Source organism: Podarcis filfolensis (genome assembly GCF_964270895.1).
Source record: "Podarcis filfolensis genome assembly, chromosome: Z".
NCBI classification, from domain to species: Eukaryota; Metazoa; Chordata; class Lepidosauria; order Squamata; family Lacertidae; genus Podarcis; species Podarcis filfolensis.
Genome location: NC_139617.1, coordinates 39206387 through 39230339, shown reverse-complemented (window position 1 = coordinate 39230339; position 23953 = coordinate 39206387). Strand labels below are relative to the sequence as shown.

At 43.4% G+C, this 23953-nt stretch overlaps 1 protein-coding gene across 2 annotated transcripts in view; it reads right to left on the bottom strand.

The window, feature by feature from the left end:
• LMX1B (LIM homeobox transcription factor 1 beta) overlaps nt 1-23953 on the bottom strand; it is a 152304-nt gene that overhangs the window by 126806 nt on the left and 1545 nt on the right. For both annotated transcript variants that reach the window (XM_083597060.1, XM_083597059.1), the window contains exon 2: nt 22212-22398. In XM_083597060.1, the coding sequence (XP_083453186.1) occupies nt 22212-22398 (187 nt within the window). The remainder of the gene's footprint in view (nt 1-22211; nt 22399-23953) is intronic.

The following is a 23953-nucleotide window of genomic DNA, read 5'->3' as shown; positions in this document are numbered from 1 at the left end:
CATCAATGCCTTCAACCATTTTTAAAGTCTCTATAAGTACACACTCAAGAGAGATGAGGCTGGATTGCTCTGTAATAAGAGTCCATGCTTTCAGGAGCAGCTGGTACATTCAAGCAAATGGAGCACCTGTCCCACTGACCTCAAGCAGCTCCTGCCATCTTACAGCCAGCCCAGGAAGTCTCTCTGATTATCACCTTCCTCCTCCTCCTTGGTCTCAGGATTGCCCTTCGAGAACTCAGCAGAGAGTAAGAGTATGAGGACTGGCTCTGGGCCTGCCTACTGTGGGGCTCCCTGCCTTCCACCCCACCAGTTCCAATTGGCAGCAGCCACCACTTCACACCTTGTGCATAAAAATGACAAGACAGCCACACCATCTATTCAAATTTCAACCCAGCCATAAATCACACTCTACCCCGATTCAGCCACCTGCCTAAAAGTGTGGCAGTCAGTTAATCCATTCATCTGCTGCCTTCATAAAATAGTATTTTACATCTGTATAACGTCTGAGGGGATGCAGGTGGCACTGTGGGTTAAACCACAGAGCCTAGGGCTTGCCGATCAGAAGGTCGGCAGTTCGAATCCCCACGATGGGGTGAGTCCCTGCTCCTGCCAACCTAGCAGTTCGAAAGCACATCAAAGTGCAAGTAGATAAATAGGTACCACTCTGGCGGGAATGTAAACAGCGTTTCCGTGCGCTGCTCTGGTTCACCAGAAGCGGCTTAGTCATGCTGGCCACATGACCCAGAAGCTGTACGCTGGCTCCCTCAGCCAATAAAGCGAGATGAGTGCTGCAACCCCAGAGTCAATCACGACTGGACCTAATGGTCAGGGTCCCTTTACCTTTACCTAACATTTCCAAGCGCTCAGCTGGCTTCATGCAGATTATCTCATTGCAATCCTGCCAACAACAACCCTGCGAGGCAGGTGGGAGGAAATGGAGTATCCTGAAAAGGAGCACTGCACACGGCATCATGCTGTTGTAAGAAATCCCCCTTTACTCTATTCTGCACCCACCAAGCCTACACCACATCGAAATCTCTCATTCCAAATTGTTCCCGAGATAACTGCACGTAGCTGGGACTCCAAAATCAACAGGGCCATCCGAAGGGTCCTTCTCGTGTCCCTCTTCACAGGCTCTTCATGATTAGAACCATCTGCATTGTCTTTTGCTTGGTCATCTCCATCTACTGTCCCTGTGAACTCTGAGTGCTTCGCTGGCTGGCTGTTTGATGTCTCTGTGGGTCACAGACCCCTGAACACAAATCATTTCAACTTTGGGTGGGGGGTGCAGGGAAGAGTCTGGGAGGCTCTGAAATTTGATCTCTAAAGTATTCCTCTAGCTCATTTCTCCCTCTTCAAGGGCAGGGGATTCTCCTTCAGTGAGGCAGGGGGAGGGAACCCAGCAGGTTAGCTTCCACTAGAATTCCATAGCCGCTCTTCTTTTTTACTTTACTCTTGCCCCAAAAGAGGCTTGCATCTATATTCTGCACAAAGTAGACCCGCTGAAATTAACAAATTAAAGGTAGCCGTGTCCATTAATCTCAATGAGTCTCAGGAGCTCTGGAACGAAGACATTTTAAAAACGAAACGAAAAACCTACCATGAATACAAGTACCTCTGTAACTCTGGAGAGGTTGAGTTGGTGACCCGTGTATTCCTATATTACTATCCCCCCCCCCCCGTAGAACCTTTATCAAGCTTTCCTTATCAAATCTGTCAAGATGATAAGATGCATTTTATGTCCTTTACTCCTCCCAAATCAAAATATATCCATCACTCTTAAGTAGGGCAAAGTACAGCCCTGCAACAAGCAAAACTTGCCAGAACCCGGACATGTTATTTTCCTCTTTTAAAAAGTTTATTCTCATTTTATTTCACACAATGCTATTTTTATTGATTGATTGATTGATTGATTGATTGATTACCTTGTTCTGCACATTTAGATAATGTGCTTCAGGGGCCTGTGGTGGTGTTTCCTTAACACTGGTCATTGATCATTAACAGTGAAGATATGTGAATCTCAGTGGGTCTACTCTTAGTAGAATAATGGATACTATGCAGAACAGGTATAGGGGCCCATTCAGTCATCATAAGAATGTCAGAAGAGCCCTGCTGGATCAAACTTCTGCCATGCCCTCCAACATTTCTCTGATGAAAATAGGGACGTCCCATTCCATAATGATAGTTTTACTATTCATATCCCACTCATATTACTGCATTGCCCCAGCCACTCTGGACAGCTTCCAACGTATATGAAAACATAATTAAACATTAAACTTTTTTTTTTTTAACTTCCCTTCAGACGGCTCAGGAGTCGGATAGCTCCATACCCTCCAACATTTCTCCAATGAAAATAGGGATGTCCTAAGGAAAAGCGGGACATTCCGGGATCAAATCAGAAACCAGGGTGGCTTCTCTAAATCAGGGACAGTCTGTGGAAAATAGGGACACTTGGAGGGTCTGCCAGGGGCCCATCTAGTGCCGCATTCTGCTCTCACAGTGGATGGCCATTTGCACCAAAGGGAAACCCGTAAGCAGGATGTGAGCAGAACAGCACTCTTCCAGCTTGTGATTCCCGGCAGCTGGGAATTCAGAGGCAAAAACAGGGACTGCCAGAAGGGAAAGGAAAGGAGGGGAGTTAGTTTCCAGCCCCCACTGTACACGTATTAGTTTTAGCTGAGGAGAAAACAATGAAAGGGGTGAAGGAAGAATTTGCAAGCCCAGTTAAAGTAATAAGACCAGCAGGCCCTGTGTTACCATTTGGTCTAACAGACTTCCAAACAGTTGACAGGGTAAAGGAGGCACTGAAGGGGTGGGTGTGTGGGAGAAGGCGGGGACCAGTAAAAATGGGTTACCTTAGGGATAACCACAAAAGAAAAAAAAAACATTCTGAAGAAAAAGTCAAGGCTGTGAAACTTACACAAGACGCCATGGTGCACTGCTGACTCCCAGGACCCAGGAAGAGATAGGGTACTGTTAACTGAATTTTTATTTATTTATTAAAATAGTGGGTAACCTCTTCCTAGCACTTAAGATCTTGAGAAGCAGCATCAGTGCCTGTTCATGTGGAATGGATATCAAGAAAAAGGGAAGGGCATTTTAATAAGAAACTACACAATTCGCAAATCTCAAACCAATCTGAAAAAACGAAAGCCAGCCAATCCTTTGAAATCTGTGCTTCCCTGAATTTCATGATGCAGTTCTCTGACCAAACAATATGTGAGCATAAAATGTACATTTTTTTACATTCAGGGGGAAAGTGTGCAGGCAAACACATTTATTACTGAAGATACTGTGTGGATTTGCTTTGTATTAGGGGTGTTTGTTTGCAAAAATGTACGTTACTCAAAACAACAGAGAAAATGTGGGGCTTTTTGGAGAAATCTATACTAAATGTCTGATGGGTTTTCATGGTTTTTTAACAACTGCAAATTGTCGCCGACAATGTGGCCAATTGAATCTAAGATTTGAAGAATGAGAAATTAAGAGAAATAAAAATGGACAGATTCGTCCATTCCTATGCAGGAGCATCTTCCGATGAGGAAAAAGGTTGGTGCATTTTTGAAGCTTTTCAGGTTAGACACTCACATACACAAAGAGCAGAGAGAAGTTTATAGGCAGTGTGGTGAGAATTTTGTTTCAGGGATTCAGGGAGCATCCATAACCCAATGAAAGTGCACCCATTTTGCATGCTGAAAGCCCCTGGTTCAATCTCCAGGTAAGCTTTGTCCAGAACCATGAAGACTGTAATCTTACTTTAGTTTTAGATGATTCCTTCAGGTAAAGTATTTCTTTGCTCAGTGGTAGTGCATCTGCTTTACATGCAGAAGGTCTGAGGTTCAAACCCCAGCCTCTCCGGGTAGGGCTGAGAGACACCTTGGAGAACTGCTACCAGTCAGTGCAGACAATTCTGAGCCAGAAGTCCCAATGGTCTATCACAGTATAACAAGAGACCATAGCTAAGTGGTGGAGCATCTGCTTTGTAGGAAAAAGGTCTCAGGTTCAATGCAGGTAGACATCCGTAGGTAGGGCTGGGACTGCCCCCTGCCTAAAACCCTGGAAAGCCACTGCCAGTCAGAGTAGAAAACCCTCAGCTAGATGGACCAATGCTCTGACTCAGCATAAAGCAACTCCCTACATTTCAGTTTCTTGGCCACAGCCTGTTAGATACTACAGGGGGCTGGATGCTGGATCTGATGGACCTTCTGAAGAACTGAAAATCTCCAAACACAGCTCTTGTTCAACATCTGTATGAGCAGATACACACCAGCATTTCCATCAAAATCTCAACTTCCTATAGGCAGATGCTCCAGATTTCATTGACCCATCATCCGTGTTTCGAGGCTGACAATGATGAACAACAGTTCCCTGGTTATCAGAAAACTTTTCATTAGCCATTCAAAAAGTTTGGCAGTGGCGATCCTGATCATTTGCAAACTGTGCAAACACACCCACCCCGGGGGGGGGGTGCGGAATAGAGGGGGTCGGCAAGAGGAAAATCTGTAGGCGCAATTAAATGTAACTTTTCCTCATGAAAGGGATTTTGCCGGTTTATCTTCTAATAAGATTATGTCACGGACACAAGTGCCTCAGACCCCTTTGATTGACAAGCTCCTGTACTTTTATCAGGCAGTGTGACACTAAAACCTTGGGATCTTTTGTCCGGTAGAGTGAGCTAACGGAAATTTGCCAATCCTAATCCCCTTATTCATGTTAAGGCACAGAATAGGAAGTCTGTTTTGAAGGCTTGGGATGACAGGATCACCTCCACCCCTTCGTCGTTGGGCGGACAGGGGACATTTTGGGCTTTGTGCTGTTACCCTGGGATGGCCTCTCATGGGTGGAGGGTGACTTCAGTTTCCCCCCCACACACACACTCCTAATGTCCTTGTTGAACAGGTTGCATCCAACTAAATTCTACTCAACACAGACTCACTCAAATTAATGACCCTAAGATAGCCATATCCATCCATTTCACAGGTCCACTCTGATTGGACTAGCACTGGTTACAACCTCCCTTTTTTAAGAACTTGAGGATGATGATGAAGATGATGATGATGATAATTTTATTATTTATACCCCGCCCATCTGGCTGAGTTTCCCCAGCCACTCTGGGCGGCTTACAGCATATATAAAAAATTGTAAATATAAGAAGAGCCCCATTGGATCAAGCCAATGGCCCATCTAGTCCAGCATCCTGTTGTCCCAGTGGCCATCCAGATGACTGCAGGAAACCCACAAGCAGGATCTGAACACAAGAGCATTCTCCCTGTGGTTCTCCTGGTATTCAGAAGCATTACTTCCTCCAGGTGTGGAGGTGGAGCAAAGCTATCATGGTTAGTAGTCATCAGTAGACTTATCATACATGGATCTGTCTAATCCTCTTTTAAAACCATCCAAGTTGGAGAGGCCAGGGGGGTTCTTTCTAAAATGTGTCCTGCTGCACAATAGAATTTACTTCCTTCAAACTTGAGCCTCCCGCCCTCCCCCTGCCCCCCAAAAGCACCCTCTATAAAGTAGAGAGCCAGTGTGGTGTAGTGGTTAAGAGCGGTAGTCTCGTAATCTGGGGAACCAGGTTCGCTTCCCCGCTCCTCCACATGCAGCTGCTGGGTGACCTTGGGCTAGTCACACTTCTTTGAAGTCTCTCAGCCCCACTCACCTCACAGAGTGTTTGTTGTGGGGGAGGAAGGGAAAGGAGATTGTTAGCCGCTTTGAGACTCCTGAAGGGGAGTGAAAGGCGGGATATCAAATCCAAACTCTTCTTCTTCTTCTAATACCGTAATACTCAATGTACTTATCTGAAAGTCCCATTGATTTCAATAGGGCTTCCTTCTGCGTAGACAGTATTCTAGTAGGCATTTTGGGAAAGGTGCCTAAAAGGCAACAGAGTTGGCACCTGGGGGAATGGATAGGAAAATGTGTGTATCGGAAAAACCTTTGACTTTCAGGATTCTAAACTGTGTTTTATATAATCAACTTTTTATTTTGTTCTGTGTATACCGCAATGTTCTTTTGTTGCTATGGACGGCTGATGCAAATAAAGTTTCATTCATTCATTCATGTAGCCCCGCCCACTTTCTCTTCTGGCCCCACTCATCACTGGCATGTAGTCCCTGGAAGGACACCCCTAAAGAAATAAAGCCTCTGGGATAGGGCAGGAAGATTTCCTACCCCCTGATCTAAGGAAACGAAAAGCTAGAATGAACTATGGAAGTTCCAGAATTGAATTTAGAAGTTCTACTCAAAGCAGGAATCAGGGAAACAGGACAGAGCAAATCCGGGAAGCAATAAAGAAATGTAAAACAGGGAAAATCCCCAAAGTAACTCACAGAGACTTATACGTAAAGGTATGATTGATGATCTGCATCTAAACTAATTCTACCAGAGAAGGCTGAATTGCAAGGTTGCTATGGAAGAGATGCCCCATAACTAATCTTTGCTTGAAGAAGTATTAAGGCTTGCATGCATGCATGCATACACACACACACACACACACACACTTTGGAGTTTAATACATTTAATGTTTTTTGAGGTTTAATGCTTTTTGTTTTGTTTTTTGGTTAAGAATGGAGCTGCTTTCAAATTGGGTGACTGGAAGGAGAGAACCTAAAGGCAAAGTAAATTAAAAGTATTATTTTGACTAAGGAAACTTAAGCAAGACCCATTAGGAAGTGCTGTCAGTTCCAGAATGAAATATATTAAGGAAGTCAACGCCAAGCACAAAGTCCTTATAAACCGCTACATCCCATGCAGTTCAAGTCAAACAGCTGAGCCTTCATTGCCCTGTCAGTTACACCTTACTAGGGAAATTGCACAAACTTGGTCAGACTTTTATCTGTTGGTGGGGGGTGACGGAGGTTGGGGGGTAGGAGAGAGAGAAAGGTGGGTTCTTCTGGAGACTTCAGGTCAAGGCTAGGCTTTTAAAAGGTCTAATGTTAACAAATAAACATTTAAAGCAAAGAGGGAGAGAATTCTATAGGCCTCCAAGGAGCAGATGTGTGTTATTTTTGGCCTCAAATGACACCCATCATACACGGGCAAGAAACATGGTCACCAGCAGACTGATTCTGCAGCAAGCAAGACCCACTTAACATCCTGCAAAAAGCTTCCTGAAAACACACACGATTCTCTCCTCACCATCTATGAACTCTCTTTCCTCCATTACTGCAACAGCAACAGATGAAAGTGTGATTCCAGTCCTTTCTCCCTATTTGAAATAATGGAAGTTCCATAAACTGAATAGAGTGGCAGGTACGTCCAGGCTGCAGAGAAGAAGTCCCCAGAAACTGAGCAGCTGTGATGAAAACCACACAGTTAGAGAATGGGGGGGGGTGTTATTCAGCACATGGTTAAACTACGGCACTCGCTCCCACAGGAGGTAATGATGCTCACCAACCTATTTTCCTTTAAAAGGAGATTAGATAAACTCATAGAGGACAAGGCTATCACTGTTTGCACGTGAGAATGCATGAGAAGTTGTTATGTGTGTTATTTACAAATAAGAAAAGAATTGCACAAAGCAACCCGGACACAGTGGGTTGTATCCAATGCTATTTCAGCTCAAGAGTAGACCCATACGAAACAATGGACATAAACATAGTAGAACTTGCTTGGATGCAACATTACTCACCCAACAGCCCAGGCAAAAAAATAAATAAATTTAAAAATGTATAAACATTATTTCCCCAAGAAATCTGGCAAATTTTCACACGGCAACAGCTAAATTGGATGATCCTGGTGCTAAACGCCAACAAGGCGCCTTGTTCTCATTCTCTAGGATTTGGAGCCCGATCCCTTTTGCACCTTAAACAGGAATAGGTTTTTAGAAGGCATCTTCCTTTCTAGAGGAACTCTGCTGCTACCTTGATTTCTGCCTGTCTTGTGAGACCCAGGCATTGCTGAGCATAAAAGGCAACGCCTCGGTTTAATGCAAACTCTCTTTTAAGATTCTCCAAGTTGGGAGTTACAAAACGACATACCGTTACCAAACAGAAGAGAGAGACGGGGGGGGGGGGAGAGAAAGAGAGCTGCAATGTTTATGTAACCCAGAACATTTCAATCGCTCCAAGAGAAACAGAAAAGGGCTTGATGGAGCAGAGAGGAAGGAACGGCCTAATGTTAAACTAATATTAAGGAATTGAGTGCTTTAGGCTCCGAGAAGTAAGTCCTGTTGAATTCAGTAGGGTTTACTCCTGCGTAAGTGGGATTAGGGTGGCAGTCTTGCCTAATGTTAAGCTAATGTTAAGGAATTGGGTGCTTTAGGCTCCGAGAAGTAAGTCCTGTTGAATTCAGTAGGGTTTACTCCTGCGTAAGTGGGATTAGGGTGGCAGTCTTGGTCACCAACAGGGATCCAGACCACACTGGATTACAGAGCTGATGAAGCATGTTCTTGAGAACACCAGCAAAGCAGTGGCATTGGGGGTGGGGGGGAATGAGAACTTTTCTTTTTGGAAAGAATTTGAAATTTGATATTAAAACGAAAAAGCATCCAAGTAGTTACCATGAGAAAAATCAGGACTTTGTTAGACTTTCTTACACTCCACTCTTCTCCCATTTTCCTGGTCTCTTTTTTAATCTTTATCCCCCTCCTAAATAGGGGGGGGGGGGGTTGCCCGATTAACGTAATTCCAAATAATGCAAGGAAATCGGGTCCTGTCAGGTGTTGCAACAAATCTGTGTTATGCTTTACTTTAAAACTTTATTTTACAGTTTAGTATTGTCTTTATTTTGAATTACTTGGGGGGGCCACCATAATATTTTCAGTGCTTGGGACCTCTGATCCAGGCATTCCAACCATCCCACTTTAATAATAATAATAATAATAATAATAATAATAATAATAATAATAATTTATTATTTGTACCCCGCCCATCTGGCTGGGCCTCCCCAGCCACCCTGGGCGGCTTCCAACAAAGATTAAAAATACATTAATACTTTAGCAGGGACTGCCCCTGTTCTCCAGGATTCCAGAAAAACACAAAAGAAACAAACCTTAATTTGCTATTTGGGGAGTTCCTATTTCAGATTACACACACACACACACACACACACACACACTTTGGCCCCACTCAGCTGAATAAGCAAAAGGGCACACAAACCACGTTAGCTTTACAAAATATTGGAGTCAGCAAAGGACTATACGGTGCCATCTAAAGAGCTCCTTACTTTAAGACCATTTAACTGCAGTGTCTAAAATGGCCTCAATGATAAGCACATATACCCATAACATCAGAGCTGGAGAACCTCAGGCCCAAGGCTTAATGCAGTCCTAAGTAGCTCCCATAAGTCTTTCTATTTTAGAAACAGCTTTCTATTTTATTTTTTGTTATTATCTTCATTAGGAAGATTCTCTGAATGTTTAAGCAAAATCTGCTTCTTTGCAAGTAGGGAAGCGGGAGGGAGAAATTCCATTTTGTTTGCATTTAAAGGCAAAATTGCACAAGCAGTGCTTTTTTAAAACAACACATGAACTGAAACACAGCCATCCTTCAAAACCTGTCGTCTCCAAATTTTGCAAGGTGTTTTTCTCTGTGTAAACGAATGCATCTACCGGGGTAAAAAGTGTGCAAAAAATTGCATAATGTTCATGAAAATATCATGCAAGAAAGTGCATCATTTTAGGGGACATTGCTTTGCCACAAAAAATATTGTTAGGTGAATTACACGTGAACATGTATATAACAGGAGAATTTTGCACAAAGATGCAGATTAATTTTCACAAAGGAGGAATTGCAGACTGTTGAGAAAATGTGGAGAACTAAATTTAAGACATGGTAGGGAATGAGAAAAGGAGAAAAAATGAAAATGATACATTTGCCCTAATTGCGGGTTGCCCCCCACTGGTTCTTGACCCACCCTCAAAATAGGCTGCTCCATTTTGGGGGCAACAGACCCTTCAGACATTTGAAGGTGGCAAACATATCCCCTCTTAAGCTTCTCTTCTGCATGTTTGCTCCCATTTCTCTTGCTCAGCAGGTTCCCATGAACAGAAAAAGCCTCTCTCAGACCATGAGCCCAACCCATAAACCATGTTTTGGCAGAGCAAAGAAACACCAGGATCTGAAATATCCTTGACTGGAAGTATAAGGTTTAAAATGGCGGCACTTAGAATTGGCAAGGATAGTAAACAGTGAAAATTCCAAAGAAGCTGGCCTAACTGGTTTATAGGCCCCTAGTCAAAAATATTAGTGAGACGGGCAGAGTGACTAAATGTCTAAAAGCCTGTTCATTTCTCCTCGTGTCTCCAAGGTCTGAGGCAGCAGTGCTTCTGAACATCAGCTGCTGGAAGCCACAGTAATAGAATCATAGAGTTGGAAGGACCCACAAGGATCATTTAGTCCTACCCCCTGCAATGCAGGAATATTTTGCCCAACATGGGGCTTGAACCCACGATCCCAAGAGCCTCATGCTCTACTCCCTGAGCTATGCAGATAGAGAGAGGGCTCTTGAGCTCGGCTCCTGCTTGCCGGTTTCCCACAGGCATCTGGTTGGCCACTGTGAGAACAGGATGCTGGACCAGGTGGGCCACTGGCCTCATCCAGCAGCCAGGCTCTTCGAATGTTCTTATGCTTCAGTTACAAAAAAGAATTAAAGGCTTCAGGTTATATCCAACTTAATTTATATTTAGACCCACTGAAAGTAATGAACCTAAGTTAGCCATGTCCATTCATTCCAATGGGTCTATTCTGAGGAGGATTTGCACTGGCTGTAACCGTTAATACGGTTTATAGACTGAATATTCTCACAGTCTGTTTATTTGCTCAATAGAGGCAATTCAATAACAGTTCTTTTGATAATTATATATTTACTTCAACGTAAGCAGTTTTTTAAAAAGAAAAATGCATAATTGAGCAAAGGTACTTCCAAGTAAATATAAATGAGATCAGATGAGCTTTTTGCTGCTGTTGCTGCTGCTGCTGCTGCTTTTTTATATAAGAAAAAAACCTCAGCTGTTAAAGCCTCTAAACAATGAATAGTTGTTTGGATCTTAGAAGAATTTTGGATCTTGGAGGATATATTTTTTTAATGTAAGTCTTAACCGATATGTGAAAAATGACAAGCTGATCCATTATTTGTACATTAAATGTACACTTGTACATTTGCAATCCAAACCATGCCTACTCAGAAGTAAGTCATACTGAATTCAATGGGGCTTACTCTCAAATAAGTGGGGTTAGGATTGTGGCCTTTATGAGACCTATGTCACAAAGCAGTAAGCAAGGTTTAGAGTTTTGCATATCTGGCAGCTGGGACACAGTTTTTCAAGCATCAATACTCAAGGAAGTTCATTTTGCCAATAGATACAGGATAGCCGCTAGCTAGACCCTGGAGGTAGGTGTTAGTAAAGTCACTCCTGCTTGGCCTTCAAGTGAATCTAATTCCACATGGGGATGAGGGGGGAGGATTCAATTCAGTTTGCAAACCTAATTTGCACTTTCTGAAATGATACAAAACCCAAAATGCAGCCAGCCTTCAAGCTTTGCACTGCTCTGAATTTTGCAACACAGTTCTCCAGCCAAGTACTGTGTACAAGGGGCAAGGTGTGTGGTATGTTTTTTAAAAAATCAGATTTGGGGAAATAATATACAAAAATTCATTCTATGTTGAGAAACCACTTTGCAAAAAAAAAAAAAGTGTGCATTAGGTCAAATTGCGTAGAGACATGTGTGCACCAGGAGAAATTCATAACAAAATGCTGATGAATTTTCATGAGGACTTTTTTAAAAATTCACACACTGATGTGGAAATGTGGAGAACTGAATTTAAGATTGAAAAAATGAAAAACAGAGAAGCCTAATGTCTAATGTCCTCTAATGTCATGTCACCGTTGCTTGCAGTTTCTTAGAAGAGTGTCTTGGGTTCAAAATCCAAGGGATGAAATACTGCAGCCCTGATCCAGTATACAGTGCATGCAATGACCATCACTTTGAGCAGACAGACTTTGGCAAGCACAATCCATCCCATACCCAAGAACAGAGCACCCTACCTTCACTTGCAGCCTCCTGTACCGTGCGCACAAGCCCTTGATCTGGGATTGATACTATCTGAGAATCTCACAGATGTGGGAGTGAAATTCGGGTGATAAATTGTGTTTTTCATACACCTTTGATCTCGCCACCTGCATTCCATTCGCCAGCATTCCAAACAGCTCCCAATAACTGGCTTCATTATTTCGAAAAGGAGCCCATTCAAGGAGGTTTCGTTTTGTACCACCACCCGCTTTTTTTAAGAAAAGGAAGAAAATGTAATAATCTCTTGCCTCTCTTAAAATTATCTAGGTGCGGGGGAGGTTATTCTGGCGGAAAAGTTTGAGAATTCAAGGATTAGCAGGCCAGCACATTTCCCTGGATAGACATGCTGGCTAAATTCCAGCTTATTTACAGTGAGATCCTAAGTGTGTTTACTATCCCCACATTTAATTCAGTGGTGCTTCCTTTCTTCCTAGCAAGCCTGCACTGGGTTGGCAGCCTAGGCATTCAAATAAATATATACTATAAGGTTGCTTTATCACCCAGCCAACAAGAAAAAGGGTTATATTCTTTTTTTATTATTAAAAACAGAAAAAGCTACTGAACAATTGTTTATAAAACATATAAATTTCCCCTACATTTGAGCCGTGAGCTTTTTCCATGTGGGATTCAAGGTAATTACAGATCTTGCCTGATCTTAAGCAGATGAACGTAGAATTTCAGCTTGTCAATTTCAACGGAAAATGCTCTAAGTTAAGGTGTGATGCAGATGCATACTTTGGCCTAATTAAGGAACACTGTTAAAAGGTAGATTACATGAAAGCTGGAACTCTACCTCCAGCTCTTATACAGTGATTATAAAACTAGGTCATGAATCCTACTGGTTTCTGCAGAACCTATTTCTGTGTAAGGAGTGCAGAACATCAGCATCATACACCAGTTCTAAACACACCATACACAGAAGCAAGTGCCTTTGGTTTTGATGGAAATTTGTCTTTGCTGCTTAAGTGGCCATTTTAATCAACTACAGCTTTAGTTGATTGATCGACCATTTAAGCCCACAGCCATAGCTGTGAGGTGATGACAAGCTTATCTCTTCATCTGCCTTCCCCAACCTGGTGCCCTCCAGATGTTTTTGGACTACAGCTCACACCAACCCCAAACTGTACCATTACTTGACACCATCTTAACTGCAAAAGGTGCTCATGTAACAACTAGCTGAAGCGTGCCACGATCCACCCACTGATTCCTACTGATTACTCCAGACAATAGATTGCAAGAGAATACACACACACACACACACACACACACACACACACACCCCTACCTTACTTCTGAATAAGCAAGTGCAAGACAGCTAGGCCCATGAACATTCTAGGCATGAACATTCAAGATGGTGAAAATGAGAGGTACAACTCCCTCAGCTTAATAGGGTCCGGGGGATAGGCGTACATTCTCATTGTCCCATAGGCTTCAATTTCTTCTTCATTACAGCAGATAGAAAGCTCACCACTTGTTCTAAATGGAGCCCAGCCTCTATGGAACTTCCATTTTTACAAACCAGATCAATGTGATTGTATGTGGACTGGAAAACACGACAGCATTTTAAAGTCTAACACCTTCTTGTTTTTCCTAATGACGTAAAAGTCAGGAAATAAACCCTAGTACTGGGGCGCTGGTAGGTTTTCCTTTAAAAAAGTATGTTTAATAGCACAGTTTTCGGGGGTTTTTTTTCCTTTTCATTTAAAGAACTTTTCAGAGGAAAGGGGAACAAATTGATTTACTGTGTCTTTTCACCCCCACCCCCTCTCCTTCATTCCCTCTTCCTTCTCCTGCTTGTATTTTCTGCTGTCGGTCTGCAGAAGCAGGCTCAGCGGGCTACCTTGTCATGTCAAACGAGGTGCTGTGATCTAACAAAAGGCCATCATGTTGATATCTTTTTATTCCTGCCCGGCCTTGCATAGCATTGCACCAAACTCTCCCCCCCCACCACCACCTCTGCTGCCTCCCTGCCATTGCAACCTTATCCAATTGGGAAAGCTTTGACAATATCTGAAGAGACCTCAGGTTGTTGTTGTTGTTGCTGCTCCTTGAATGGAGTTTGTGTACTTTGTATATAGGTTACATTATTTTACATTATTTTACCTACATACAAATTCTTTTCCAGTTTGCAGGGGTGCATCCACTGTTACATTTACTAAAACAAATTTTAAAATGTAGTCATTGCTAACCATACCAAACAGAACATTTAACAGCCCTGGTGAATTACAAACACACACACACACACACACACGTATCACTCTGTCCTTCAAATGTTCATAAATTTGGTCTGTGATCCTAAACGCATGCATATATTTTAATATTTTTTCTCCATTGCTACATACACACACAATCATTTGTTTTCTGGATGCCACTTTCCATAGTAAGCTACGCTCATAGTTACTCACAACATCAGTAAGTTTTACACAACCCGCTAACAGTTAAAAGATAATGACAAAATGTAAACAGTCATATCAAGAATAAACTAATGAAAACATCTTATATTAACGTTACAATTAAACAATCCACTGATAACGTAAAGTAACCTCTGATAATAAAAATGCAAGTAAGTAATTAAGAAAGTACGCAACTGCAAAAATATTGCATCGCTGAAAATCTCCGTATACTCTCACACACCAGCACATACTAGCCACCCCATACAGTTAATTATCAAAACTCATTTGTGTCTTTCAAATCTTCAGAAATTTAGGTAGCAATCATAAACAGATGTCCTGTTGGACGCATTCGGACTTAACTACCGAATAATCACACAGGACTGCATTGCTCATCTGTGATCATTTTCATTCTTGTGAGACTATAAATAATTATAGTAAATGTCTAAAAATGGTAAATACTAGTACACACACACACTCCTATCAGGGTAGGGCTCTTATTCAAATTCCAGTGGATTCATCACCAATGTTTAGATGAAACAAATTTTAAAAGTTGGTCTCCTTTCTGACCATTGTATGCATCTGTACAATATGAATTTTGCTATTTGATAATGTATATGTTATGCCCTCTGTTCCTCTTATAGCCTATAGCTAATGTGGAAATACACGGGATGTAAATAAATTCACACCACCGTCACTTCAGTATGGGATGCCTTTTTGCAAGGAAGCTGGTGCCAATTCGCAAACCAATCCAACCACATTGTTGTAAAGAGAAGCCAGCCATCCTATTCAACCCCACTTGCAGTAACACACCAGACCAAAAACCTACAAAACAATTGTACATTTAACTCAAGTCTCACCAGTTAAAATTCACACACACACACACACCAACAAATTAATCACTTTAAAAGCCCCATTATTTAGTAGATTGACATGTACAGCTCCCATTTGAGATATTTTCCCCAAGGAAATCTAAGCTTTTGTTCCAGTTTTGACTTCTCTGTTTTTTTCCTAGCAACTTCATAATCTAATATTCTATGCTTATTTTTTTTTAGAATGTTAATTAATCATATTCCACCTTTTCCCCATGCAAAAATAAAAAAATCCTTTCGGAGAACAAAATAAGAATGATACTGTATACATCTTGAACCTTTCATTATTCCTAAAGTGTGACTGTTATTCAAATGGGAGTAAAAATATGAAAAAGGATTGTGGAAATCTACAAATAATTATTCTGCCATGGACCTGAAACCAACAGGGTTTGGTCGGGGGGTGGGAAATATATTACTGACATACCAAGTGTCTTCTCTGTTTACAATTGAGGCATTCTGTCAGATATCTTAAGACTCTCAGAACAGGGTTCCATTCAAATCAGTAGGGCTAAAGGAAATGTCACTTAAGAGCTGAACTTCAATGCTGTGTAAACTTTCTTTAGCTTACAGGTCCAGGACAGAAGCACCCATCTGAAATAACACATTTGGGGTGTCACTCTGAAATAAAAGGACATTAATCTCCAACCATACAACTCTGGCAATATTTATACATCGCATGTCTCGTTAACAGATTACTACACAGTTTCCATGGTGAGGGATTTTGGGGCTGTCGCTATGAAATGCACATAGCTTTCCTCCCCCCACCCAACCAAGCTTCACTTCAGGATCTTTGGGGGAAACTTCTGAACGTTAGACAAAAGGTGGTGTACAACAAGAGATGTCGCCTTTTGTCAGCTCCTAGACTACTTGTGGAGTCCTATTATGTCGCGACGATTGAAGGGAGCATGTTCTACCCCACTCTGGGCACAAAGAGGGTCCTAAATTTTAGTGACAAGCGTGAAGTGGAAGAGAGGGAAAGAGAAAGAAAACGGGGGGGGGGGGGAGAAAATCAGCTCCAAGGCAAAAAAAAAAAAGACCCCAACAACCTACATCCTGACATACAGATTGTGCATGGAACGAATGGTGTGAGATGTCCAAGAAAGACAATTGCTCATATTTTGAGCTTTAAGGCTTCATCCTAATACAGGGCACTTGACAGAACAACAAGATCTCTGCCCCAAGGTGATTACAAAGTAAAGCAAAAAAACAACCAAGAGGGCGATGATTTAAAAAGAGCTATCCATTGACTACACATAGTCACAGTGACTTTCTAGGTGTAACTGTTTGCTTTGCTTCTGGAAGAGTCACAGCACCCAGTTCTTGCTGAGTATTTGTAGTTGAGTTTAGAGCCTTAACTTGCAGAGAATTGCTAAATAAAAGGAGTCTCTCTCTCCCCCCCCCCCAACTCACACACTTCAAGTCACAAGAAATGTAATCTCGGAAGCATCAACCTCTCCACCCAATTCATCTATAATTAGTTTAAAATAAGGAAGTCATCTTCACTCTAAGTAAGGAGCCTTAAAAGTGTCACCTTTGCACAGGTAGATGATAGACAGCCAGAGAAACAGGCAGGCAGGCAGACAAAGACAGGTCTGCTGTGCACTAGTAGCAATAAAGTTCTTAGGCCATGAAAAGGATCACAACATACATTCTGAAAAATATACAACTGTTTTGGCCATGTAAGTGTGGATGGAACATAAAGGGGGTATTTGTACCTTGTTGGTTTCACGCACACATACACTTAATTGCCTGTACAGGTACTCAGAAGCTGAAACTGCACTCCTGAAATGATATCTCAAGTATTTTAACGGGTTTCACTACTACCCTTTATCTGTCTGCTCAGAGGGTCTGTGTTTCAAGACCAAACCCAGCTAATTTCATCTCTTGGTTTCTCTCTTATTTACTCACCTGTAAAACCAGTAGTCTACAATATGGGATACTTTGCCTTCACCCTGGGATTGGGGGGTGAGGCCTGAAACACCAAGACGGAAGCTATCCTAGTCTTTAAAGCCATATTTTTCAGACAGTTCGGAAGACTTTTGCCCTTACTGCCATGAGGACTAGGACCTTATACCTCAAGTCCAAAATGCAATAGTTTGACACGCTTCCATCACCACCTTCCATGAATTTTCAAAAAGCAAGTTCTAGTTTCACAGCCAGGCAGGTTGCCTCTTGATTCCGTGGTTTCAACCCCCAGCAGTTTCAAGAAAGGTGTTATGATTCTCTCCTGTGTTATACAATTGTTTGTGTGCTTTATGTAAAGATGGATGAAATTACTTCTAGTTTTATGAAGTGCAGACCTAGGCTAATGTAAGTCCATTTGGCTGAGTTAAATGTGATATTCCTTTCTCTGAGCACCTTCTTTGCTCACTTTTCTTTAAGGTGCATACAGATAAACGGTTACCCTTCACAGTTACAATTCCCAGTACTCTCAAACTACAATTCTCAATATTCAGGGGCATCCATTAAATGTATTGCTATGCATATAAGGCTACCTTAAGAGCAAGAGTCCATTTCAATTGGGGGAGCAAACAGATTGTGGCTTCACCCCTAAAGGTGGCCCTTCGCGGAGGTGCTGCCACTCTTCCCCACCGACTTCCCAATCCTCGGCTCCAAAATCTTAGCCTCCCCGTCCCCTCATTCCACTAAGACAGAAAGAAGTCGCGGCCTTCACCGCCAGCTCTCCAAGCGAGGCCTAGAAGCGGGAGAACCGTGCGCTCCTCTCTACGGACGCCGTTTATTTTGAACGAGGCGCTCAAGACTCGCAGCCCGGACCTGGCAGGCAGGGACGAGGGTGGGAGTCTGAGGCTCCCCATAGAACTTGGTGGGGCCCAGAAGAGAAGCGCCAGCCGCTGCGCCCTGGGTCCGCCGGTATTTTCTTTTCCGGCCCAGCCATTTTTGGCGGGTGCGTAAAGGAAAAATAGACGGCTTCTCTTTCCGAGCCTGTCTCAAGGCCTTACGGGCTTGGCTTACTTGAGGTCCCTGCTTCTCGATATTATCCGTTTTCCTTCGTCACTGTGCTGCTAAGCCTTTTTCGCAGTCCAAATTCCCGGGCGAGCGTGTCTGCGCGCTCACGGGCAGTGCCAGAGAGCCCCCTCGGAGGGCAACCGGCCCTTTGGCCCTAGTAGGAGAGAGACGCGATCCGACAGCCAACGGGCGCTCCGGCAGACGCTAAGCGTCCAGAGTACTCGCCTGTGCTGGAAAAACAAAACAAAACGGGAAGGCCGTTTCCTCGAAGTGCTACTCCTGGGTTGCTTCGGAGAGACACCCGCCCGAGAGGGTGACCTGCGGAGTTGGCCGTCGGGGAAGAATGGTGACTTCTCTCCGGGGCTAATAACCACAGTCACCCCCCGTGTTGAGAGTAGCACTCATGGCTTGGCCTCTCTTTTCTCTGAAGCCAGTGTTTATTTTACTTTACTTTTCCAAAAAAATGGAAAATAATGAGAAAACTGGTTGTGCCTTCGACTACCTGGTTTAATTTTGGCACGCGCGCTTTCGTGGACAGACCAAATGTATTCAAAAGGCTGCAGTTCTAACACGACTTACCTGTCTGGGAATAAGCCCCATTGAGGCTCACTTCCGAGTAGACGTGGAGATGGGCTGGACCTGTCAATGAAACTCACGCCCCGTCCAATAATCCTGGGAACTGTAGTTTTAAAAGGTGCTGGAAACCATAGCTCTGTGAAGGGTTAACTATGGCTCCCATGATTCTTGGGGTTGGGGGAGCGTGCTTTAAGTGCATGGTGTCTACGCAGCCCAGGACCCCCCCCCTCCCGGGAACAGGGCTATCTGCCACACAAACACACCCCGGGGGAAAACAAAAAGTGAGGGGATAGAAAACCTTGAATGAGAATGAAAGCGAAAGGCCAGTGAAAAGAAGAAAACGGTGCGCGCGCATCCAATTGTTAGCCCTACTCAGAATAGAGCAATTGAAATTGATGTGCATGATTAGCTGAGCCCCATTCATTCCAATGAGTCTTCTCTGAGTAGGACTTAGTTGGAGGCAACTCTGGAGGAGAAAAAGAAGGGGGAAGGAGAGAGCGCAGTAGAGCCTCTGTGTTGGGGGATTTCTGGGCGCTGGAGACCCGCCGTTGCTGCCGCTCTCTAAAGCAGCGAGGCAGCCGCGGTTAGCCGGGCCTACGACAGCAGCTGGGAGGAAGGAGCTATGAAGCCGGGGCCGGCCCCTGTAGCGGCTTGTCTTGCCCGGAGGTGCTCCGAGGCAGCAGGGCTGGTTCCCACAGCGGAACCACCCGCTTCTCTTTCACTTTCTACTCGTCTTGAACAAAACTCGCGCCGGTTTCAACCGCGCTGTTTACAAAGCCCAAAGTATGCTCCGAGTCCGTTTTGATTCTTATTTTATTTTAACCGAAGTCTGCAGGACTCGCCTCTGCTTCAGCCGAAGGGTTGCAAAGCCTATCTCTCTGAAAATTCAATGAATGAAGTCTGAACTGGATTTAATCCGAATTGTTCCGACTCGCAGTCCACGATCGCCTTCGGGCTCCGGCTCCGCAGAACTCAACTGGGCGAATCTAGTGATGCTGGCGCTTCAAAGCGTTCTAATTTTGAATCCGGATTAGCCCGGTTGGTTTCCGTGATGTGGACCCGACTCTGGCCAGTTTATTTTCAAGTTAAGACCGCTTTACAATCCCAGGTAATGAGAGCGAGCCTACTCCTGCTTACTCAAAAGTAAATGCAACTATTTCAAATGGGGCTTACTCTCAGGTAAACGTGGATAGGATTGCAGACTTGGATTTGCAGCCCTATGTAACATGATGGGGCTTTTAAAAAAAAACTAAGAAAATAAATGCAGTATTGTAAAATCAGTAAAATTCAGTAAAATATGGGGATTGTTTTATTAAGAAATCTTAGTGAGTAAATCGTCTATGCCTTTGTTCTCTCATCTACCTCGGAGGGGTATATTGTCTGTTCACCTCTTATAAAAGTGGGGGGGGGGTGAGTAAAAATGACGCTCCCTGTCTTTCAGTATCTCTTCTCTTACTCTCCGATCTTGAAACTAAGAAAACTTCTCCACACCCAAAGAAACGCTCGCCGCCTTTCCCGCATTATCTCCAGCCTCCAACAGCTCCCTGTCCGAAAAGCCCTCTGGAGTAACCGGCAACTCAGTTTACTCGGGAGTAAATTGCAGCGTGTGCTGCTGGGGCTTCTTCTGAGGTAAGTATGCAAAAGGACAGCCTAAATATCACTGAATCTGATTTGTGACACCATGTCTATATAAATACAATACGAACACAGAAACGTTGGCGCCAACTTGAATAAAATATTGGGGGCCCCGGCGCTCCTAAATATTTTTCGGGGGGCAAAGAGGTCTAGGCCACTTAGAGTTGGCGCCTATGCGCGCGCGCGCGCGCGCACACACACACACACACACATATAAACACACATACGTACATACAAACAAACACATAGGCACAAACTTCCTCAGTATTTCGATATCATACTATATTGCACGATCTCTTAGCAGATAATCATTATATATAATTATCTCCCCTCCCCGCTTCCAAATGGGGAAAGAAGAATACTTTCAGTCTTTAAATTACCCCCAACCACAAAATCAGGATTTGTTAGAAATGCTTTGCTAGATTTTCTCTCCCACTTTCAGTATTTTACAATATCTCCTTCCACCGAGTTCCCACCAAAGTAGTTTGGCTAATCTTACAGTAATGGAATATATGTACGCAAACTTTAAATTCTGAAGCCCAACCCCCAATCATCAAATCAGCAATATTATTTAAGGAAGGGACTTTGCAAACATCGTTTGGTTTTTAATTGCTGGTATAAAATTTCCCACCACTGGAATTTTTTTAAAGCGAGTGTTGTTTATATGCATTTTTTTATTTTTTAATAAAGTAGGTAATCGGAAAACAAATATTATTCCATTCTGCAAGACAAACAAGTAGCCATTCAACGTTTCTGCATCTTCAAAAGAGGCCGCAGGAAAATTAAAATCAAGAAGTAAAAAGCAAAATAGGTGTTTGTGTGGAAAAATTAGGGGTTATTTCCTTTGCAAATGTCGTTATAAAGAAATAACGAGGGGGATGACCCGCTCTAGAGTCAGTGGGGTCGAATTCTGAGGGATTTACTCCCAAGAAAAGTGGCGCAAAATCAAATTCGGTTGCAATCATTTAAATTTGTTAATTGCTCGATGAAAGGGAAGGTGGAATCCAGACCAACCCAAGACTCAGTTAAAATGACTAAATCTTTAAAAGGGGGGGAACGTATTTTCATGGATCGACGTTATAAATTTGGGAGTGTGTCTCAGCTGAGCATAGTGGGACCCGTTAGAAAGGAAGGTTGTTACAAAACGTGGGAAGGGAAATTCATCTTTATTACAAAAAGGGTTCACTTCGAAGTCAAACCAGTTTCGGACCTCAAATGGGAAACGATGCTAGGGATGTCTCCGCAACCTAATCCTTATCTTAGTGATTCAGATCACTAACTAAGCCAATACACATGCGCTTTTCTGATCGGCCACAGACTTAGCTGAAAGTTATCTAAAGAAACTCCTGCACTGGAAAGAGCAAGAGCCGGCACCTCTCACTCCTAGTATCACCCCCCCCCAAAAAAAAACACACACCCACAGACATCCCTCTGACGCAAGGATAGAACTTCTCCTAATGGTGCGACAAAGGTTCTAAAGAAAAGTGGAAGGCGCGCGGAGATTGTGGGGCGAATGACCTTTAATTTTGATTGCTTGACACTATATTCCAAAGCCAGGTTTAATTAGGTGCACCTCAGAACTGAGAATGGTACCCCCGCCCCAAATAAATACTAGCATTAACAATATTGTATTGGGATTGGTTTTTAAAAAAAATAATGCTTGCTTAGATCGGAAAACACATTGCTTCGCATGGTCGTGCACATACTGTTCCGACGTGCAAAAGAAGCGCCTAATTTGGACGGTGGCTGCGCCCACTTACTGTTGGTAGTCTTGCTTGCAATAAAGCTTGCGGTCCCGAAAGTAGCAGCTGGTGGTCAGCGCTTGTTGACACACGGCGCACTGGAGACACTCTTCGTGCCAAGAGGATTCGTTGACGCGCATCAGGAAGCGGTCCGAGATGGGCCGCTGGCACCCTTCGCAGACCGCCTGGTGCTGACAGTCTGACCCTGGAGAGGAAGGGAAGGAAGGGGTGGGGAGACGAAGTAGCAGAGAGAGAGAGAACATGTAAAAGATGGAGTGAATTTTGGAAGAAGAAGAAAAGAATACATTGAAAGCGTATTCACACACACCAAGAATAATGGGAACTGTAGTTTCCCTTTCACAGAGCTACAGTTCCCAGCACCTTTAACAATTTACGGTTCGCAGGGGTGGGGGGCGGGGCGGGGGAGAAAGGGGTCCAAATGGATGGTGCAGCTTTCATAAAGGACCATGTCACTATCGTTACACAATCGCAGTCACGTTCACAAGAGCAAGAGTCTCAGGCAAGAGCAAAGACTGCTATTAAAAGTATTGCTTTTTAATTTTTTATTCACCTACTGTTTGGGTTGCCAAGACGTTGTTTCTCACTGTTTTAAAACACATTTAAATCGCATTCCAAGCCGCCCCGCCCCATATAAAAAGAATTATGGGAACTGTAGTTTACGCCTCACGGAGCTACAGTTCCTAGCATAGAAAAAGCATGCTTCACATGTACGGCGTTTTCGCGGCCAAATTTTATTTGCTATTTGGGTGGCTCGTTGTTGCTGCAAGAGGGTGTTTGAGGGGAAAGGAGTGGCACAGTGAGAGACGAGCATCTGATTACTCGGAAGTAAGCGCCACTAAGTTTAACAATCCCTAAACCCACGGTCGCAACTGGGCCTTTGCGTGTTAAGAGCAAGAACTAACAAAAACGAACCCTTCACTTTCTATAGTGCAGCGCGGTTCCGAATTCTATTTTTAATCATTCTGTTTTTCACTCTGGACTGGCTTGTGCAATGCGGAGCGAGGTGTACAGGATTGCGTCCGAAGCTGGGAATGACGGTGGTGAGGATATTTACACACACGTTTTGATATACAACTGACTTGTTCACGAATGCAAGCGAAAGCACGTGTCTGTGTCCTTGCAATAGATTCCCACAGTCCTAGAATGGCATAATTCATCAGCTTGCTTTGGTATTAAAAGCAGAGTCTATATGTACTAATATTACCTAATATTAATACTCTGTGTGTGTGTCATTAAAATAATGATGATGATGATTCAAGCGTGTATGCGTGGGGGTGGGGGGAATCAAATCCTAGCCCCAGGATTAGCAAAAGCGGCGGATTGGGGGTGCGGGGGGATCAATCAAAAGTATTACCCGGCCAACTGTTAGGAAGTTAAAATTGAGAATAATCCAACATGCTGCTTGGATCCTTTCTTCTTGCCTCTTTTGCTAAATATATAGACATATGTTTTGCTATATGGTATTACTGCGATTAGAAAAGCAGAAACACAGATACGTGGAGCACCTTAAAGGATAATTGATTGATTAGGGCATCAAACTTTCGTCGGCTCAGACTGCAATCCTTACCTGACCTACTTGGAAGGAAGTCCTACTGAATTCAGTGGCGCTTACTCCCAGGTCAGTGGGCTTGCAAGCTAAAGGAGTGCCTTCAGTCTACAGATCAACACAAACTACAAAAAGTGGTGACGGGAGGGGGGTGTAATTAAGTAAACAGGAGTGTTATGCAGTCAGGAGATGC